Raw genomic sequence first — 15,722 nt, forward strand, 5'->3', positions numbered from 1 at the left:
AAGTGAGTTCCAAGACAGCCAGAGTTACATAGAAGAGAAATCCTGCCTCAAAAAACAAAACAAAATCCATATTTCTGGACCAGGGGGATAGCTCAGTAAAAAAATGTCTGTACTGCAAACAATGAGAACCTGAGTTCGGATCCCCAGGACCTATGTAAGAGCCAGATGGGGCCGTGCACTTCTGTATCCTGATGCCAGCGGCATGTGGACGACAGGCATGTGGACAGGCAGATGTCCAGAATCTCGCCGGCTGGCCAGCCTAGCCAAATCTTTGAGCTCCAGATTCCCTGAGACCCTATTTCAAAAAATAAGGAAGAATGGCCAGCGTAGTGGCGCACACCTTTAATCCCAGGGAGGCAGAGGCAGGCGGATCTCTGTGAGTTCGAGGCCAGCCTGCTCTACAGAGTGAGTACAGAACAGCCAGAGCTACACAGTGAGACCAACAATGACAAAGACATAGACAGCGATTGAGTCAGATACTTCACAACCTCTGGCTTCCACAAGCGCAATCCCGCATGCTTACACACACATAAAACATGCACAGCACACATAGGAACTGGAGAAACGGTTCCGCCAGTTAGACCACTAGCTGCTCTTCCAGGGGACCCAGGTTCAATTCCCAGCATCCACATGGTAGCTCACAAACGTCTGTAACTCCAGATCTAGGGGATCCAAAGCCCTCTTCTGGCCTCTGAGGACACCAGGTACGTAAATAGCACACAGAAACACATGCACACACAGCATTCATTCATACACTAAAATAAAAAAAATGTCAGAAGCATGTATGTATGTATGTATGTACATGGGCACACAAAACCAGGATTCTGGGGTCTGATACAAGGCTGGAGGAAGGCAGGCAAGACGATCCAGTGAGGAATGGTGTTCACTGCACAGCCTGGCAAGCTGAGTTCAATCCCTGGGACCCATGTGAAGGTGGAAGAAAGCACCAAGTCCACAAAGTTGTCCTCTGATCTCTATAGGTCCATACATCAGCCACATCATACACGTACACATATATGTACATACACACACATACCACAAATAATAACAATTTTGGAAAGCTCAGAAGTTGGAGGAGGGAGTAGCACGAGCAACTTGCTAGCAGGGGAGCGCTTGCTGCAGCTGTGGGGTAACTCTCACCAAATGGGAAGGCCTCTATCTAGAGCCCGGCCTTCATATCCTCATTCACTTTCTCAGCCACACGCTGTTGCCATTGGTGCTGCTTACCGAGGTCAACAGCATTTTTCTGGGTCCACAGTGGACTCCTACAAGAACCACAAATAAGCCAGGAGGTGATGGCACACACCTTTAATCCCAGCATTCAGGAGGCAGAGGAAGGTACATCTCTGTGGGTTCGAGGCCAGCCTAGTCTACAAGAGCTAGCTCCAGGACAGGCACCAAAGCTACAGAGAAACCCTGTCTCAAAAAAAAAAAAAAAGAAAAAAAAAAGAACCACAAATAGCGGCTCTCCCTCTTTCCAAGCCAAAGCTTACTCCGCCTGTTAGCCATCTGTGATCCAGGTACACGGCTCAGAGCAGATGGGCTTCCCACTCTGTCAGGGTGCTGGGAGTCACGAGACAGAGAGCCCGAGTCCAAGAGGGGCTGTGAGTATGGCTCCAGAATGAACTGATTCTGGGCAGAAGGCAGCAGGAAGCAAGCAGAAGGGGCCACGGTTCTTACCATCCACCACCTCTGGACATCCGGGGGGAGATTCATGTTCTCTCTCGTCCAGACAGGAGAGATGTGGCTGTCAAAGTGGCTGTCAAACCAGTCGGAGGTGCCGGCATCACCCATGCAGCGGCTGCAGGCACAACTTTTCCCCGAAAGCCCCTCCTTGCCAAGGCGCTGTAGTCCCGTATAGCCCGGCACCAGCTTCACCCGGTGTGTGCCACCCAGGGCCCCCGAGTCCAGGTAGGGCAAGGTGGCCATGCTGTGGTGTGAGTAGGTGAAGAGCAGGGACATGATGAATACCAGCAGGAAGGCCACGGAGAGGAACCACACCCGCAGGGAGCACTTCATCGTGCTGGCCACGGGGCAGCTGTCACCGTGGCCAATCCTCCTCCAGCCCACTGTGGGGCCGGCCACGGCACAGCCTGCTTCTTTTGGCAGCACGTGTAAAGGGCATAGGGGCACGAGGTGTGGCAGGGGACTCTTGCCACACCCTCCCTCAAAAAAAAAGGAAAAAGCACGTCCGCAGGAGTAGCCCCCCTCCCTCCCCCCGTCCCTGAGCCACTGGAGTCTCTGCTTAAGGCTTCATTGGGTCTCTCAGTCACTAGCTGGGCCACAAGGGCTCTGCTTCGCCTGCCACCCTGTCCAGGCAGAGGTCAGTCCATCCCAGCCCTTTGGTCCCTTGTGACTGCTGGCTGCCAGCTCCAGGGACCCCCCTCTTTGGCGGCTTGAAAAGGTCCAGTCTGGAGCAGTCGGGGTCCTTGTGGCTCATGAGCAGACGCTGAGGCAGTCCCTCCTCCCCTGCAGTGGGGAAGTCCTGGAACTCTGATCACAGCAGAGAGCGCAGGGGCTTTAGGGGGCCTGCATTCCATGCAAGAATCCTCTTTACGCTTGCAGGCCCTCCTGGTCCAACTCCTTGGCCAGGGGAAAGGAGCCCCACCTGAGGCCAGAAAGAACACCAATAATCTTCATGGACATCTGTAAAATGCTGTAAAAACCAAGGCCCTCCTCTCCGTAGCTTCTGTCTCTCTGCTTCCCATCGGCATTGCTGGTCCTCTCTCCTGGTGATCGCAGCCCCAGCTGCAGCCCCACAGGGGATCACAAAGCACTGACTCCGACTGTGGGGTCCTCTGGAGCTGGGAACAGCTGCCACGCAGCAAGGTGCTGCACCTAAGCCACGTGGGTCATCAGAGCTTGAGTGGGGTCCCTCACGAGGCTCCGGACTCCTGGGACTGTTGGCCTCGGCAGGGCAGCTGTCCTGCCCACCCCTGCTTCTGGGGGAAGGTTGTCCTGCCCTCAGTTCCTGCCAGCAGAAATCCCCTGGCAGGCTCTTCAGGTACCAGGTTGCCACCACATGACCCTGAAATTCAGAGAGGAAAAGATATGCAGATAGACAGCAGGAACCGGAACACATACACGCAAATCTACTTGCTCACCCACACACACACACACACTCACTCACCCCTGTCTCTGTCTCTGTGTCTCTCTGTCTGTCTCTCTTACACACACACACACACACACACACACACACACACACACAGAGGCCCCACCTATGGTCACAGAGGGGACAAAGCTAGAAAGAAGCTCCTTAACAAAAGGGTAGACAAAAGAAAATGCTCTCTCTTCCAACCATCCACAGACAGCATCTCTTCGCCTAACCCCTAGCCTCAGAGGACTGAGTTAGTGCAGCGCCTTCACTAATCAGCCTGAGAATAAACAATAAGCTAATTTCCCCAGGGTCTGATAGCCAGGGCTGACATACTCAATTTAGAAAGCCTTGTCCAGCTTTGTGTGGTTACTTTCAGGCAAAATTACGAAGAAATTGCCCCAGAGAAGATGGCAAAGTCTGAGAATAAAGGCATCCCCCACATAGTGCTCTCCGGGAACTTCCAGTACCCATGGGAAGCTGGCAGGGTCTTGTCTGTGATCTCCCAGGTGTGGATTGTACAGGCAACATTTCTGATTGCTTCAGTGAACCGTGAACAAGCCTTCCTGCTCTGATGCACTAGGAAAACTCTTCAGGAGATGGGGTTTCAGGCTTCAAAACCACCACCAACTAGCCCCATGGGCAGTTTCCTTCATCTGTGTATTATGGACAAAATGAACCTCAAGAGCCTGAGGCTCCACGCTGTCCCAGCAGACAACAGGGAGAAGAGGCCATTTGCAGAGCTGTTGAGGACTGGCCTGAGGGAAAGGAGTCTGAATCCACGTAGGGGAATCACTTAAACCTTTTCTTTAAACCCAACCAGCCAGAGTAAGTTCTGACATGACCCCTGGGTCTTGCAGTCACCCCTTCCTTGTTGAGAGCTTTCCGGCTGCTGCTGGCAGCTGCAGGCTGTCTTAGGATCTGTGTTAAAAAAGATGCCAACTAGGACAGGAACCTGCAGAAGGAAGCAGCAGGAAGAGAAGGAGCTAGGAGCTGTTTAGTAGCGAATTGGAGGCCAACTAGGGGCCAGGAGAGAGCGTAAGTGCCTCAACCAGAACCAAAGAAAGCAGCAAGACAACTCAGTGGGTAAAAGCGCTTGCCCGAGTCTGACAGTCTTCATTTAACCCTGGAACTCACTCAAAGGAAAATTGTCTCTACAAAGTTGTCTTCATGTGAGTGACATGTGTCCCCCATCCCCATCATACACACGAACAATGTAAAAAGGGGGGTCGAAAGAGATGGCCCAGTGGTTAACAAATAGTACTGGTTGCTTTTCCAGACACCCGGGTCCAGTTCTCACCAGCCACAGGGCAGCTCACAATCATCTGTAACTCCATTTCTAGAGGATCCATTGCCCTCTTCTGGCCTCCTTGGGCACCAGGCACGCACACGATGCACAGACATACAGGTAGACAGAACACCCATACACATCAAAATAGAAATACATCTGGCTAGGCGGTGGTGGCGTCCGCCTTTAATCCCAGCACTCCGGAGGCAGAGGCAGGCAGATCTCTGTGATTTCGAGGCCAGCCTGCTCTACAAGAACTAGTTCCAGGGCAGCTAAGATAGATCTTTAAAAAACAGAACAAAAACCCCAGCCCCGTCGGTTTGTAATGGCTCAAGTTTCTTCAGTGAAACCAGGGCCTAGAGCCACCAAGGACTGGTTATTAGCACAATACAACAGGGATGATGCTATTCTAGATCGGGAAAATGATGCTCAGAGACGTGACAAAACTTACGGCTGTGACCTTACGAGTGGCCGTGAGCTCTGAGGCCTGGTCTGACCCCAGAGCCGGAGAAGAGCCAGGACGCTGAAAGAGGCCTGTGAGCAGCTGCAGCTGCAAAGGCTCAGGGGAGTGAGGGAAGGGCGGAGGTGCTGAGATAGCGCAAGGGTCCAAGTACTTTCTTCCATGCCTGCTGACCTGCATCCAATCCCTGGGACCCATGAAGTAGAAGGAAAGAGCCGACACCCTTAAGTGGTCCTCTGATGTCCACATAGACACACACAAATAATTAAATAAATATAATTTTTCTGAAGCTTCAAGTCAAGCATGAAGGTACATGCCTATAATCCCAGCTCTTGGGACATAAAAGTAGGAGAATCTTTTGAGTTTAAAACCATTTGTGGGAGCTTGAATAAAATGGCCAACATACGCTCATATATTCAAATGCTTAGTCGTCAGGGAGTGACCCTTTGAAAGGATTAGAAGGATTGGGAGGTATTGTCATAGTGGAGGAAGTGTGCCACTGAGGATGGGCTCACAACGGTCTGTAACCCTAACACCCTCACACAGGCAAATTACTAACAAAATAAAAATAAATTTTAAAAGAAGCTCATGGTCGTTCTCAACTAGGCAGCAAAGTAGAAGTGAGCCTGGGATACGTGGGACCATATCTCAAACAAAAACAAACACCCAAAGCTTCCCTCACTCCAGGGAATTCCCAAAACACTGGCACAAATGAGCTTCTTCAAAGGTTCCACTGGATCATGAAGCACACCTACTGTATCTTCCAGGCCCCCCTTTGCCCATATCCATGCCCAGCATCTAAGGAAAATAATTGAGTTTTGCAGACTCCTGTTCCCAGCTTCTATAATCTGTAGCCCTAGGAGGCAGTGACTTTGTAGGCTAAACAGCTGAAGGAATGAGGACCTTCAGCTGGAGAAAGAGCCACGAAAGTGGGGTCTGGACAAGAGCCGGCCTAGGAAGCTTCCAGAGGAAATGCCTCTGCCAGAGATGTTATTGACTCCTTTGGATTTAAATCACTATCAGGTCATCAGAGGTAATTGGACTGTCTTGAGAGGGACAGAAAAAATAAATAAGTAAAACCCTAGTTCAGCAATACATTCAGGGAAGAGTAAACACTCCTGCTTTAGAACCCCATGTCCACGCAGTTACTGGGAACGTCAGCTTTTGGAGTAGACAGACAGAAGCAAAGGAGGCACTGAAGGTATCAGAGCCTCCAGATAATCCCTTTAGCCCAGGAGGCATCCAGCACTGTGAACGTCCTGAAAGGCAAAGGCAGGAGAACCACGAGTTCAAGGCCGCCATGGGCTACGCACACAGTTTCAGGTTAGCCTGGACTCCACAAAGAGATGGGGCCTCAGAAACAAAGCCAAGTGTGATGGCACACACACTTATTCCCAGCACCCAGGCGGCTGAGACAGCCGATCTCTGAGTCTGAGGCCACCAAGGCCTACAATAGCAAGACCAGGCCAGACAGGGCTACATGGCAAAATCTTGTCGAAAAAAAAAATAAACATTTTAATTGCTAGAAACCCATCTTGTCTCTACCTTGCCTCCCAGAAAACCACAGCTCCTCCAAGGAGTCTATGCCATGGGCTTCAATCAACCGTCCAAGACACAGGAGAATGCGTTGCCCATGATGCTTGCTGAACCGTGAGTACAGACCCAGCTGTACCTCTTCATAGTTGGTTTAACCAAGGGTTTCATGGATGCCTTTTATTGTTTCTGGGCACAAACAAGCTATCTGGGACAACCTGCTTTCTCAGGAAAAGAGCTTTAGAAATTCAGGGGGAATTGCATGGATTTGGATGCAGTTTTCTTCTCTCCTACTTAACAGTAAAGACAGATATGGTCAGTGTTTTATTTGAAGCAGTTTTCTGGGTTTTAGAAATTACTTTGGAGCTAGGTGTGTATGGTGATTCATACCTGTGACCCCCATACTGAAAGAGTTCAAAGCCAGACTGGGCTAAAGATGTTAATACACTGGGCCAGTGAGTATATCTCAGCAGGTAAAGGTGCTTACATTAAGTCTGACCATTGGAGTCGAGGAACCCACATGGTAGACTTTGAGAAGCAACTCCCCAAAAGTTGTTCTCTGACCTCCAGCAGTGTGTGCTCACCCCATCCCATATACAAATAAACAAATGGGGGGGTGTTCTCCATGTATACTTCAAATGCTGCATATGGTCAGCTGCATATGGTGTCTCACCACGTGGCTCTGGCTGGCCTGGAACTTGTGGCTACCCTTTTGCTTCAGCTCCTCGCATGCTGACTGTAAGCACATGCCTCCACGCCAAACTTTTACACAGCTATGGCTTTATAGGAAGCGTGAGGCCATCAATGTTGTAAGTTTGGGGAGACCATCTAGTAAGAACCATTTCCACAAGACCTAGCCAATTTCAGACTGCTAAGGCTAAACAGAGAAAATAGCACCCAGGAGACTGAGATGGATAGGGCCTTTAATTGCGGATGGATTTGTCTCGTCTTTTCCCCCAGCTTTGTGATAGTCAGGGAATGCAGGGTCAAAAGAGGCTCCCACAGAACAAAAGGGAAAGCCCACGGGAGGCCCTCACCAGCACAGTGGTAAATGGAGCAATGGGAACTGGGCAGGCAAGCAGCAGGGACGACGCTGTCAGCGAGAGTGCCTTTAGAGCCCATCTCGGTCAGATCCCAGGAGACCAGCCACAGAAATAACCTAATGAAACACGGGTCTGCACAGCCTCAGATCAGCACAGCTGAACACAGTTTGCAGAGACAGAACTCAGGATGGGGGTGGGGATGGGCAGCTCTAGCCATCCACTCCCACCCTGCCCGAGGGTGTGTCCTAAAGCCTCAACCTGAGGTCCATTCTCAAACATCAGGATGCATTATGAGCACCAAGCATATCTGGGGATGGCTTCTCATTTTACTATTCCTGATCAAAACTCCCAGGACAGGTCAGACAGACAGAAGTGAATACCCCGAGTCCATTGCTTCTTTCATAAACCTACCAAACTTTTCCTACCATCTGGGTACGCCATCAAAAATTCTCTTTTTCTACTGATTCCTGCAAACACACTCTAGGGGCCAACTACTGCCTTCTGGGAGAGGCAACAGCTGAACCTTGCCAAAGGTGCCCCGGGGGCTCAGTCATTATCTTGAGTAAGAGACCCAGAGCCCCCTCCAGATGGCTCAGGCTCACCCGTGAAAGTGACTTAGGACCCATGAAAAGATGGAAGGCTCAAGGCTACACAGCTGTCCTCTGGCCTCCGTTTAAGAGTCCCTTAAAGGGCTTTTCCTTGGGGCTGGAGAGATGGCTCAGCAATTAAGAGCACCTGGCTTCTATTCCCAGCATCTACATAGTTGGTCACAACCAGCTGTAATTCCAGTTCTAGACAATCTGATGTCCTCTTCTGGCCTCCACGGGCACGACACACAAGCGGTCATCAGACATGTCACAGGCAACACACACACACACACATAAAGGATAACTTTCAGGTGTCAGTTCTTGTCTAGCATGTGGGTCCTGGGGCTTCAACTCAGGTCCTTGGGCCTGAGGGTAAGAGCTTTAAACCACTGAACCATCTTGCTGGCCCATGTTTTATTTTTGCCCTAAATTACGTTTACTTATTTATATGTGTGCCACTGCCCAAGTGTAAAGGTCAGAGAACAACTTGCAAAGAGTTGGATTTCTTCTTCCACTATGTGGGTCCCGAAGATGAAACTCAGATCATTAAGGCTTGACAGCAGGCACTTTTACCTGCTGACCCATCTTGCCAGTACCATGGTTGGTTATTTAATTTTACCTGTATGAGTGTTTGGCTTGCATATATTGCCTGGTACATGTGGAGGCTAGGAGATGCCATCAGATCCCCTGAAACTGGAGTTACAGATAGTTATGAGCTGCCATGTTGGTGCTGGGAACTGAACCCAGATCTTCTGCAAGAGCAACAAGTGATGGGGTTTTTTGTTTGTTTGTTTGAGACTGGTTTCTCTATGTGACAGTTCAGATTGTCCCGGAACTTGCTTTGTAGACCCGGCTGGCCTTAAACTCACTGACATCTGCCAGCCTCTGTCTCTCGAGTGCTGGGATTAAAGGCATGTGCTACCACCGCCCAGAGCAACAAGTGTTCTTGATTATTGGGCCATCATCTCTCCAGGACCTTGTTAATGTTTTTGCCTTGTTTTGTTTTTTGGAGACAGGGTTTCTCTGTGTAGCCCTGGGCTGTCCTGGAACTCACTCTGTAGACCAGACTGGCCTTGAACTCAGAGATCTCCCTACCTCTGCCTGGATTAAAGACTGTCTGGCTTTCCTTAATGTTCTTATGCCATCATATTCCATAGTAAAGAATTTTTACTATTTATGTGTATGGGTATGTGCACTCGCAAGCAGGTGCCCAGGGACACCAGGAGGAAGAGGATGCCCTGGAGCTGGAGTTACAGATCTGTAAGCTACCAGATGTGGTTTCTGGGAGCCACACTCAGGTCCTCCGGAAAAGAAGCAAGCTCTGTTAACAGCTAAACCACCTCTGAAGCCCCTTGTTTTTATTTTTTTTTTTTGAGACAGGGTCTTGTTATGTAGCCTGGGTTGGCTTCAAATATGCAAAAATCCGCCGGGCGGTGGTGGCGCACGCCTTTAATCCCAGCACTCGGGAGGCAGAGGCAGGCGGATCTCTGTGAGTTCAAGACCAGCCTGGCCTACAGAGCTAGTTCCAGGACAGGCTCCAAAACCACAGAGAAACCCTGTCTCGAAAAAAAACCAAAAAAAAAAAAAAAGCAAAAATCTTTCTACCTCAACTCCCAAACAGTGGGGTTAAAGGTATGAACCACCACACCTGGGTGGCTTCTTTGTTTTTTTTCTCCCATCAGCCATCACACTTAAATATTTGTTCTTTTTTGTTTTGTTTTTCGAGACAGGGTTTCTCTGTAGCTTTTGGAGCCTGTCCTAGAACTAGTTCTTGTAGACCAGGCTGGCCTCAAACTCACAGAGATCCGCCTACCTCTGCCTCCCAAGTGCTGGGATTAAAGGCATGCGCCACCACTGCCCAGCTAAATATTTGTTCATATGTTACCATCTTACTTTGTGTTTTCTGTTATTTTTTGTTTAGTTTTTTCTTTTCTCAATTTTCAGTAGACTGACATATTATTCCTCCTACCCATACCGCTTTTTCCTCTCCTCGTAATATTTATCTTAGCTGGTCGGTGGTGGGGCCAGCCTGGTCTACAGAGCAAGTTCCAAGACAGGTCCCAAAGCTACAATGAAACCCTGTCTCAAAAAACAAAAATTACCTTTGTTAGCCTGCCTACATTTCCCCGATGAAACCTAGCTTTTCAATGGTGTGATTTTTTTGAAAATGACGGAAACTTGCTGTGACTTAGCAATTAAATTACCTGCCTTATTGTTATTCCTCTGTGATATGTACTCAACAATTCTGGCTTTGCTTTTTTTTTTTCCTAGTTAAAAATCCAATTTGGAGGCTGAGAAGGCAGCTCAGTCAGTAAAGTGCTTCAAATGCAAGGATTGGGACCTGAGCTCGATTTCCAGAAACAACCACATTAAAAAACAAACAAACAAACAAACAGTGCTGGGAGCCTCTTAGCCTATGAGAGACACTGTCTCAAAAAACAAAGAAGACGGCTCCTGAAAAACACCCGAGGTTTTCCTCTGACCTCCACACACATTCTCATCCTCCCTCTCCCTCTCTCCCCCCTCTCTGTCTGTCTGTCTGTCTCTGGACTTTTGCTTACATGTTTTGCCATCTGCGGCAGACACTGCTGGTTGCCCATTGACAGTGGCTCTCTTAGCTAAGAGCTAAGACCCAACGTATGAAGACTGATCAAAGCCAACTATAGCCAGCTCCTTCCTCCCTTCCTCCCTCCCTCCCTCCCTCCCTCCCTCCCTCCCTCCCTCTCTCTCTCTTTAAATCAGGCATTGGCATAAAGATCAATATGTCTCTAAGAGCTGTCTGTGAACTGAACTCGGGTCCTTTGCAAGTACACTCTCTGAATCAGTGAGCCATCTTTCAACCCCCCAAAAACATCTCTTGGAATGTCCTCATTCCTTCCAGGCATGCTGGTTACATTAGGATTGCCTTCTTGCCTTTACTATTTAAGTGGGGTGGGGCGGGCAGGGTCTTGCTATGTATCAAAGCTGGCTTTGGACTCAGTCTCCTCCTGCTTAGTCTCCAAGAGCTACAGGCACACACAGCTGGACCTGCTGCTATTAAAAAGTCAGACTGGGCCTCAGCAGGTGAGCTGAGGACTTGAAAAGAGCTAAAAGGGCCTGTAAACCTTTCTTCAGGAGCGTCCACAGGGCCGAAAATCATCTCTCACTGACCAGGTGGGAGGCTGAAATCAGTCAAGAGCTGCTCTCGGCAGTGAGTTCTTATCTTGTTCAGTTTTTATCTGAAAGATCCCATTTGTCGCGTTAGCACAGCACACCCTGTCCCTATCTGCTACGACCTGGACTAAAGGTGAGGGTAGGAACAGGAGAGCAGTCTTGGCTGGTGCTTATCATCCGCTAGCTCCCGGGTGTGTCAGTCTGTTTCCTTCAGTATGCTGGCTGGAGTTCTATCAATCTTGTTAGCGATGGCTTGATATTCTTCCCAAGAGACAGGCCTTGGCAAGGATCCCCAGTTCCCTGACGTGAATTTAATCCGATGCATCCCATCAAGATGGCACTGTAAACACAGTAGCCATATCTAAAAAGATAAAATTCTAAAAACAGTAATCCCCCGCCTCACCCTCAATCACAGCGGTTAAGCACTGCCTGGGTAAGAACTGGCCAGGAACACAGAAGAAAGCAGGGTTGAAGTCCACAGGCCTGCTGGTCTGAGCCTGGAAAAGCGAGCTGAAGAGAAGCTGCTGCTGATTATTGTTTTGAAGTGGCTGGTTTTCAGGAGGCTTTCTCAAGAGACACAGCCTTACAGCCTGGACCTAAACTAGGCTGCTGCAATAAGCCAGCAACCAAGTCAGACACTGCCGGAAGGAAGGAGGAAGGAAGAGGGGGAGAGGAGAGAGAGAGAGAAGAAACCTATAGTGGAAGGAACAGGTTGCTAATACCAACAGTAATGAGATGGTTCTACAGGTAAAGGTGTTTCCTGCCAAGTCTGACAGCCTGAGGTCGACCCGCGGACTCTACATGTTAGAATGAGAGAATCAGCTCCCAAAAGCTGGCCTCTGATCTCTGAGCATCCACTGTGGCACGCCTGCCCTCTCCTTCCAATAAATAAATGTAAAAAAATTACATGCTAAGTCATGCATTATGGCATGTGTCCACCGTCCCAGCTCTTTTGGGAGTCTGGAGTGAGAAAACTGCTTGTACCTAGGCATTTGAGTCTGTCGTGGGCAACACGGGGCAGAAGGGGGAGGGGCACAGAGAGGTTGTGATTTTGGGAATGATCATGTTCTAAGCTGTGGCTGGGGTTGTAGCTCAGTGGTAAGCCTACTTGGTGTATCTGCCTCCTGGCTTCAACCCCGAGCCTGTACACACAGAACTGAGTTAGGGAATAATGAGAAGTATGGAAATGTAAGTCCACAGTCATGGGGGTGCATCCAGGATCAATAGGGACCCTGTATCTGTTCGCTCTGTCATCTTCAGAGTATAGGCTGTTTCACCCCCTAGTTGTGAAAAGGCTGCTGTGCTCCAGACATTGTAGCATTTCAAGTAGAAAAATGTCGGGAGAGAAAAGGAAGCTTGCTTTTCATGTGCTCTCTGTCTGGTAGCTCACAACCAACTGTAATTCAAACTTCAGCAGATCTGACGTTCTTTTGGACTATGCAGGCGGCTGCATGCACATGCGTGTACATACACACACAGTATTTAAAGTAAAAGAAGTCTTTTTTTTTAAAGGGGAGAGTACTTGTGTTCCTTATGTTGGTGATCAGATTATTGAAACAAGGCACTCCACGACTTGGACTTGCCCCCAGGAATCTCCTACAAGGGAGAAGGAAAAGGTTTCAAGAAGTCTGGCGCTAGCCAGAGTGGGAATTCATCTCCCAGAAAGAGATTTCCCAAAATGCTGACAACTTGTCAGCCCAGACAATGATGGGCAGGACAACTTGACTGATTTCATAACTATGCATAAACCTCACAACAGGAACTCAAGACAGATCTGGGGAAAAGGTCACTGGATCTCTGTCATCTTCCTCATGTGGCCACACTGAATGAATCTCCTTTTCTCTGCTTTGAACTGGATGGTGAGGATACGGGGCTGAGCCTGCTTGGGAGGGCTGCTAGGTGCCAAGGCCCACCCCAGCAACACTGCCTTCACCACCCTTCTCTCAGATTGCTTCCATCGATACTGCCGACCACTATCTGGACCTCCAGGTGACTGTAAACATCTTTCTGGACCTCTCTATCTAGTTCCGTGCTTTTAACCTAGTTTCTCTACATATTCCAAAGGGTCTGCCCTCAGTCCTTTTTGCTTCTACGCACCACGTCCTTTCCAGCCCAAGAGCCTGCATTCCCAACTATCTCTCTGGCATGTCCACAAGATACTTCAGACTTGTCATCTTCTGCATGAGGCCAAGGTCAGACTCATGATCATAAACAGCATTCAGAGATCTCAAAACCAGGCTTATTTCCAATCATACCCGACCCTCTTGGGATATGAACTCATTTGAATCACAAGCAGTATCTGGCCCACATTTATTAAGAGTCTACACTGGAACTAGAAAAAAAAAACACACACACAAATGTGTCTACATCTCTCATTTAAAATATAAAATCTACAACCCAAACTGTGGTTAGTTCCAGGACAATCTGGACTATAGTGAGACCCTGTCTCAAAATTATATATTAATTAATTCCAAGGCATAGGGGTTGTGTTGCTTAATTCATCGTCTCTTACTGCATGGTCTAGTATAGTCCTAAGAAAGAACAGGCATTAAAGGGCCGAAGAAACAGCTAGCTTGAAAAGCACCGCGGCTCTTCCAGAGAACTTGGGTTCCGTTCCCAGCACAAAGATGGCAGCTCACAACCCTCTGTAACTCCAGGTCCAGGAGATCTGAAGTCCTCTTCTAGTCTCAGCACAGTACACATGTGGTACCCACACAGACATACAAGAACAACACACACACAAATTATATATATATATGGTAAGTCCTCTTATCAACTTAAGTAGACCCCAACCACATACACCCCTTTTTTGTTGTTGAAACAAAGTCTCATGCTGGCCTAGAACTCACTATGTAGCCAGGGATAATCTTAAAATTCTAGGATCACAGGCACAGGCCAGTATGTCCAACTGAAAGAATTTTTGTGTTGTTTTGTTTTTTAGACAGGGTTTCTCAGTAGCTATGGAGCCTGTCTTGGAACTTACTTTGTAGACCAGGCTGGCCTTGAACTCACAGAGATCTGCCTGCCTCTGCCTCCTGAGTGCTGGGATTAAAGGCATGTTCCACCACCACCTGGCTGAAATATTTTTTTAAGTAGGGAGATAGAGATAATTATATTCTGCCCCATACACAGTTTGTCCCCAAAATATAGAAGGAAGAGTTTTCTCTACTTTTTTTTTATCACTTGTTACTAGGGAGTTACAAATGCTAGCCAAGTACTTTGCCACTTAGCTATAATCACCAGCTTCATTTTTTCATATGCTTATGAAAAATTTAAGACAGGTTTCACTAAATTGCCTAGGAATGCCTCAAACTTGTGATCCTTCTGTCTCAGTCTCTTGAGTAGCTAGGCGTAACAAAAATGGCTCCTCTAGCCACGTAAGCGCAAAGCCTCCCCAAAGAAGTACCTAGAAAAATTTGGATTCACATTCTGGCATTGCCACTGGTCACCTATTAACCATCTGACCTCTCTGATCTATGTCCTTATGTATAAGGTGAGACTGTTATCCTCTTCACAGCAGTCCTGAAAAGATTAGAAGCAAAAGGCTCCCAGTAAACCAGCTGTCATCCTGGGTAGGCAAGCTGAAGACCACAGTTCACCTAGGCCCCATTCCATTTGGGTAACTCCTGGCTTAGGGCCTCACAGCCCTGGACAGCATCCTGAGGTATAAACCCTGCACATAAGTAGTGCTACCCCACATCCTCCCCTCCCATCAGTACTCCCACCCTGAAACCGATCCCCGCCCCCAGGGGCAGCAGTCTTGCTCCAGAGCGCCCTCTCTGACCAATCCCAGACGCTGCTACTCCATACAGTGCCAGGTACCAGCTTCCAGGAACACAGGTCTCAGAGACAGACATGCCTTGGTTGGCCCTTACTGCTACATTAAACACAGTGGGTGTACCTCTTACCCAGTGGCCACTTCATCCAACCACACAAAACAGAGATTCTAAACATCTCCCTAAGACCCATCCCATACCTGTGGCTCTCTAGTCATACGTCAGCAGTCAGAGTCTACGAAAGACAGGCGGGTTCTCCTTGAGACCTCAGACATAAGGAGAAACAGAGGATGCACAGAAATCCCAAAGGCAGAAGAGAGGGAGAGAACTCAGACGGGACAGGACACATTCGGGGTATAGTACAGATGGAGGGAGAGAAAGTCAAGGCTCTTTGGAGGATTCTGGAGGAAGCAGAGATTAGGGTGGAGAAATGCTGGCTGAAGGAAAGCCAGACAGGAGAGCTTGCATGGCCCAGACTTGTGGCTTTCTCCTCCCAACTGAGCTAGCTCTCTTCCTACCTTCAAGAGACACGAGCCCTGACTACAGCCTCTTCAAGATGAGACCAGGGTGCTTTCAGAGAATGCTCTGACTCATAGGAAAAAAGAAGAGGGTGCGGTCATTCAAGAAGTATTTCAAGAAGGAACTGACAGCCAGCCTGCCCTAGCATGTCCCTTCCCGTTAAGTAACATCACTACCCCCCTCCTCTGCAAAGCTGCGTGGCTCCTTTCTGACCACAGTGAGGTCAGCCTCCTCTACCCAGGAGCAGATCCGTGGGTCCGCTCTGTTTC

At 48.8% G+C, this 15,722-nt stretch overlaps 1 protein-coding gene across 1 annotated transcript in view; it reads right to left on the bottom strand.

Annotated features, from left to right (window-relative positions):
• Positions 1-15,722, bottom strand: part of St3gal2 (ST3 beta-galactoside alpha-2,3-sialyltransferase 2) — a 52,017-nt gene that overhangs the window by 14,404 nt on the left and 21,891 nt on the right. The window contains exon 2 of the mRNA XM_075977320.1: positions 1,681-3,028. Coding sequence (XP_075833435.1) covers positions 1,681-2,019 — 339 coding nt within the window. The 5' untranslated portion in view covers positions 2,020-3,028. The remainder of the gene's footprint in view (positions 1-1,680; positions 3,029-15,722) is intronic.

Source organism: Microtus pennsylvanicus, chromosome 6 (genome assembly GCF_037038515.1).
Source record: "Microtus pennsylvanicus isolate mMicPen1 chromosome 6, mMicPen1.hap1, whole genome shotgun sequence".
Taxonomy (NCBI): domain Eukaryota; kingdom Metazoa; phylum Chordata; class Mammalia; order Rodentia; family Cricetidae; genus Microtus; species Microtus pennsylvanicus.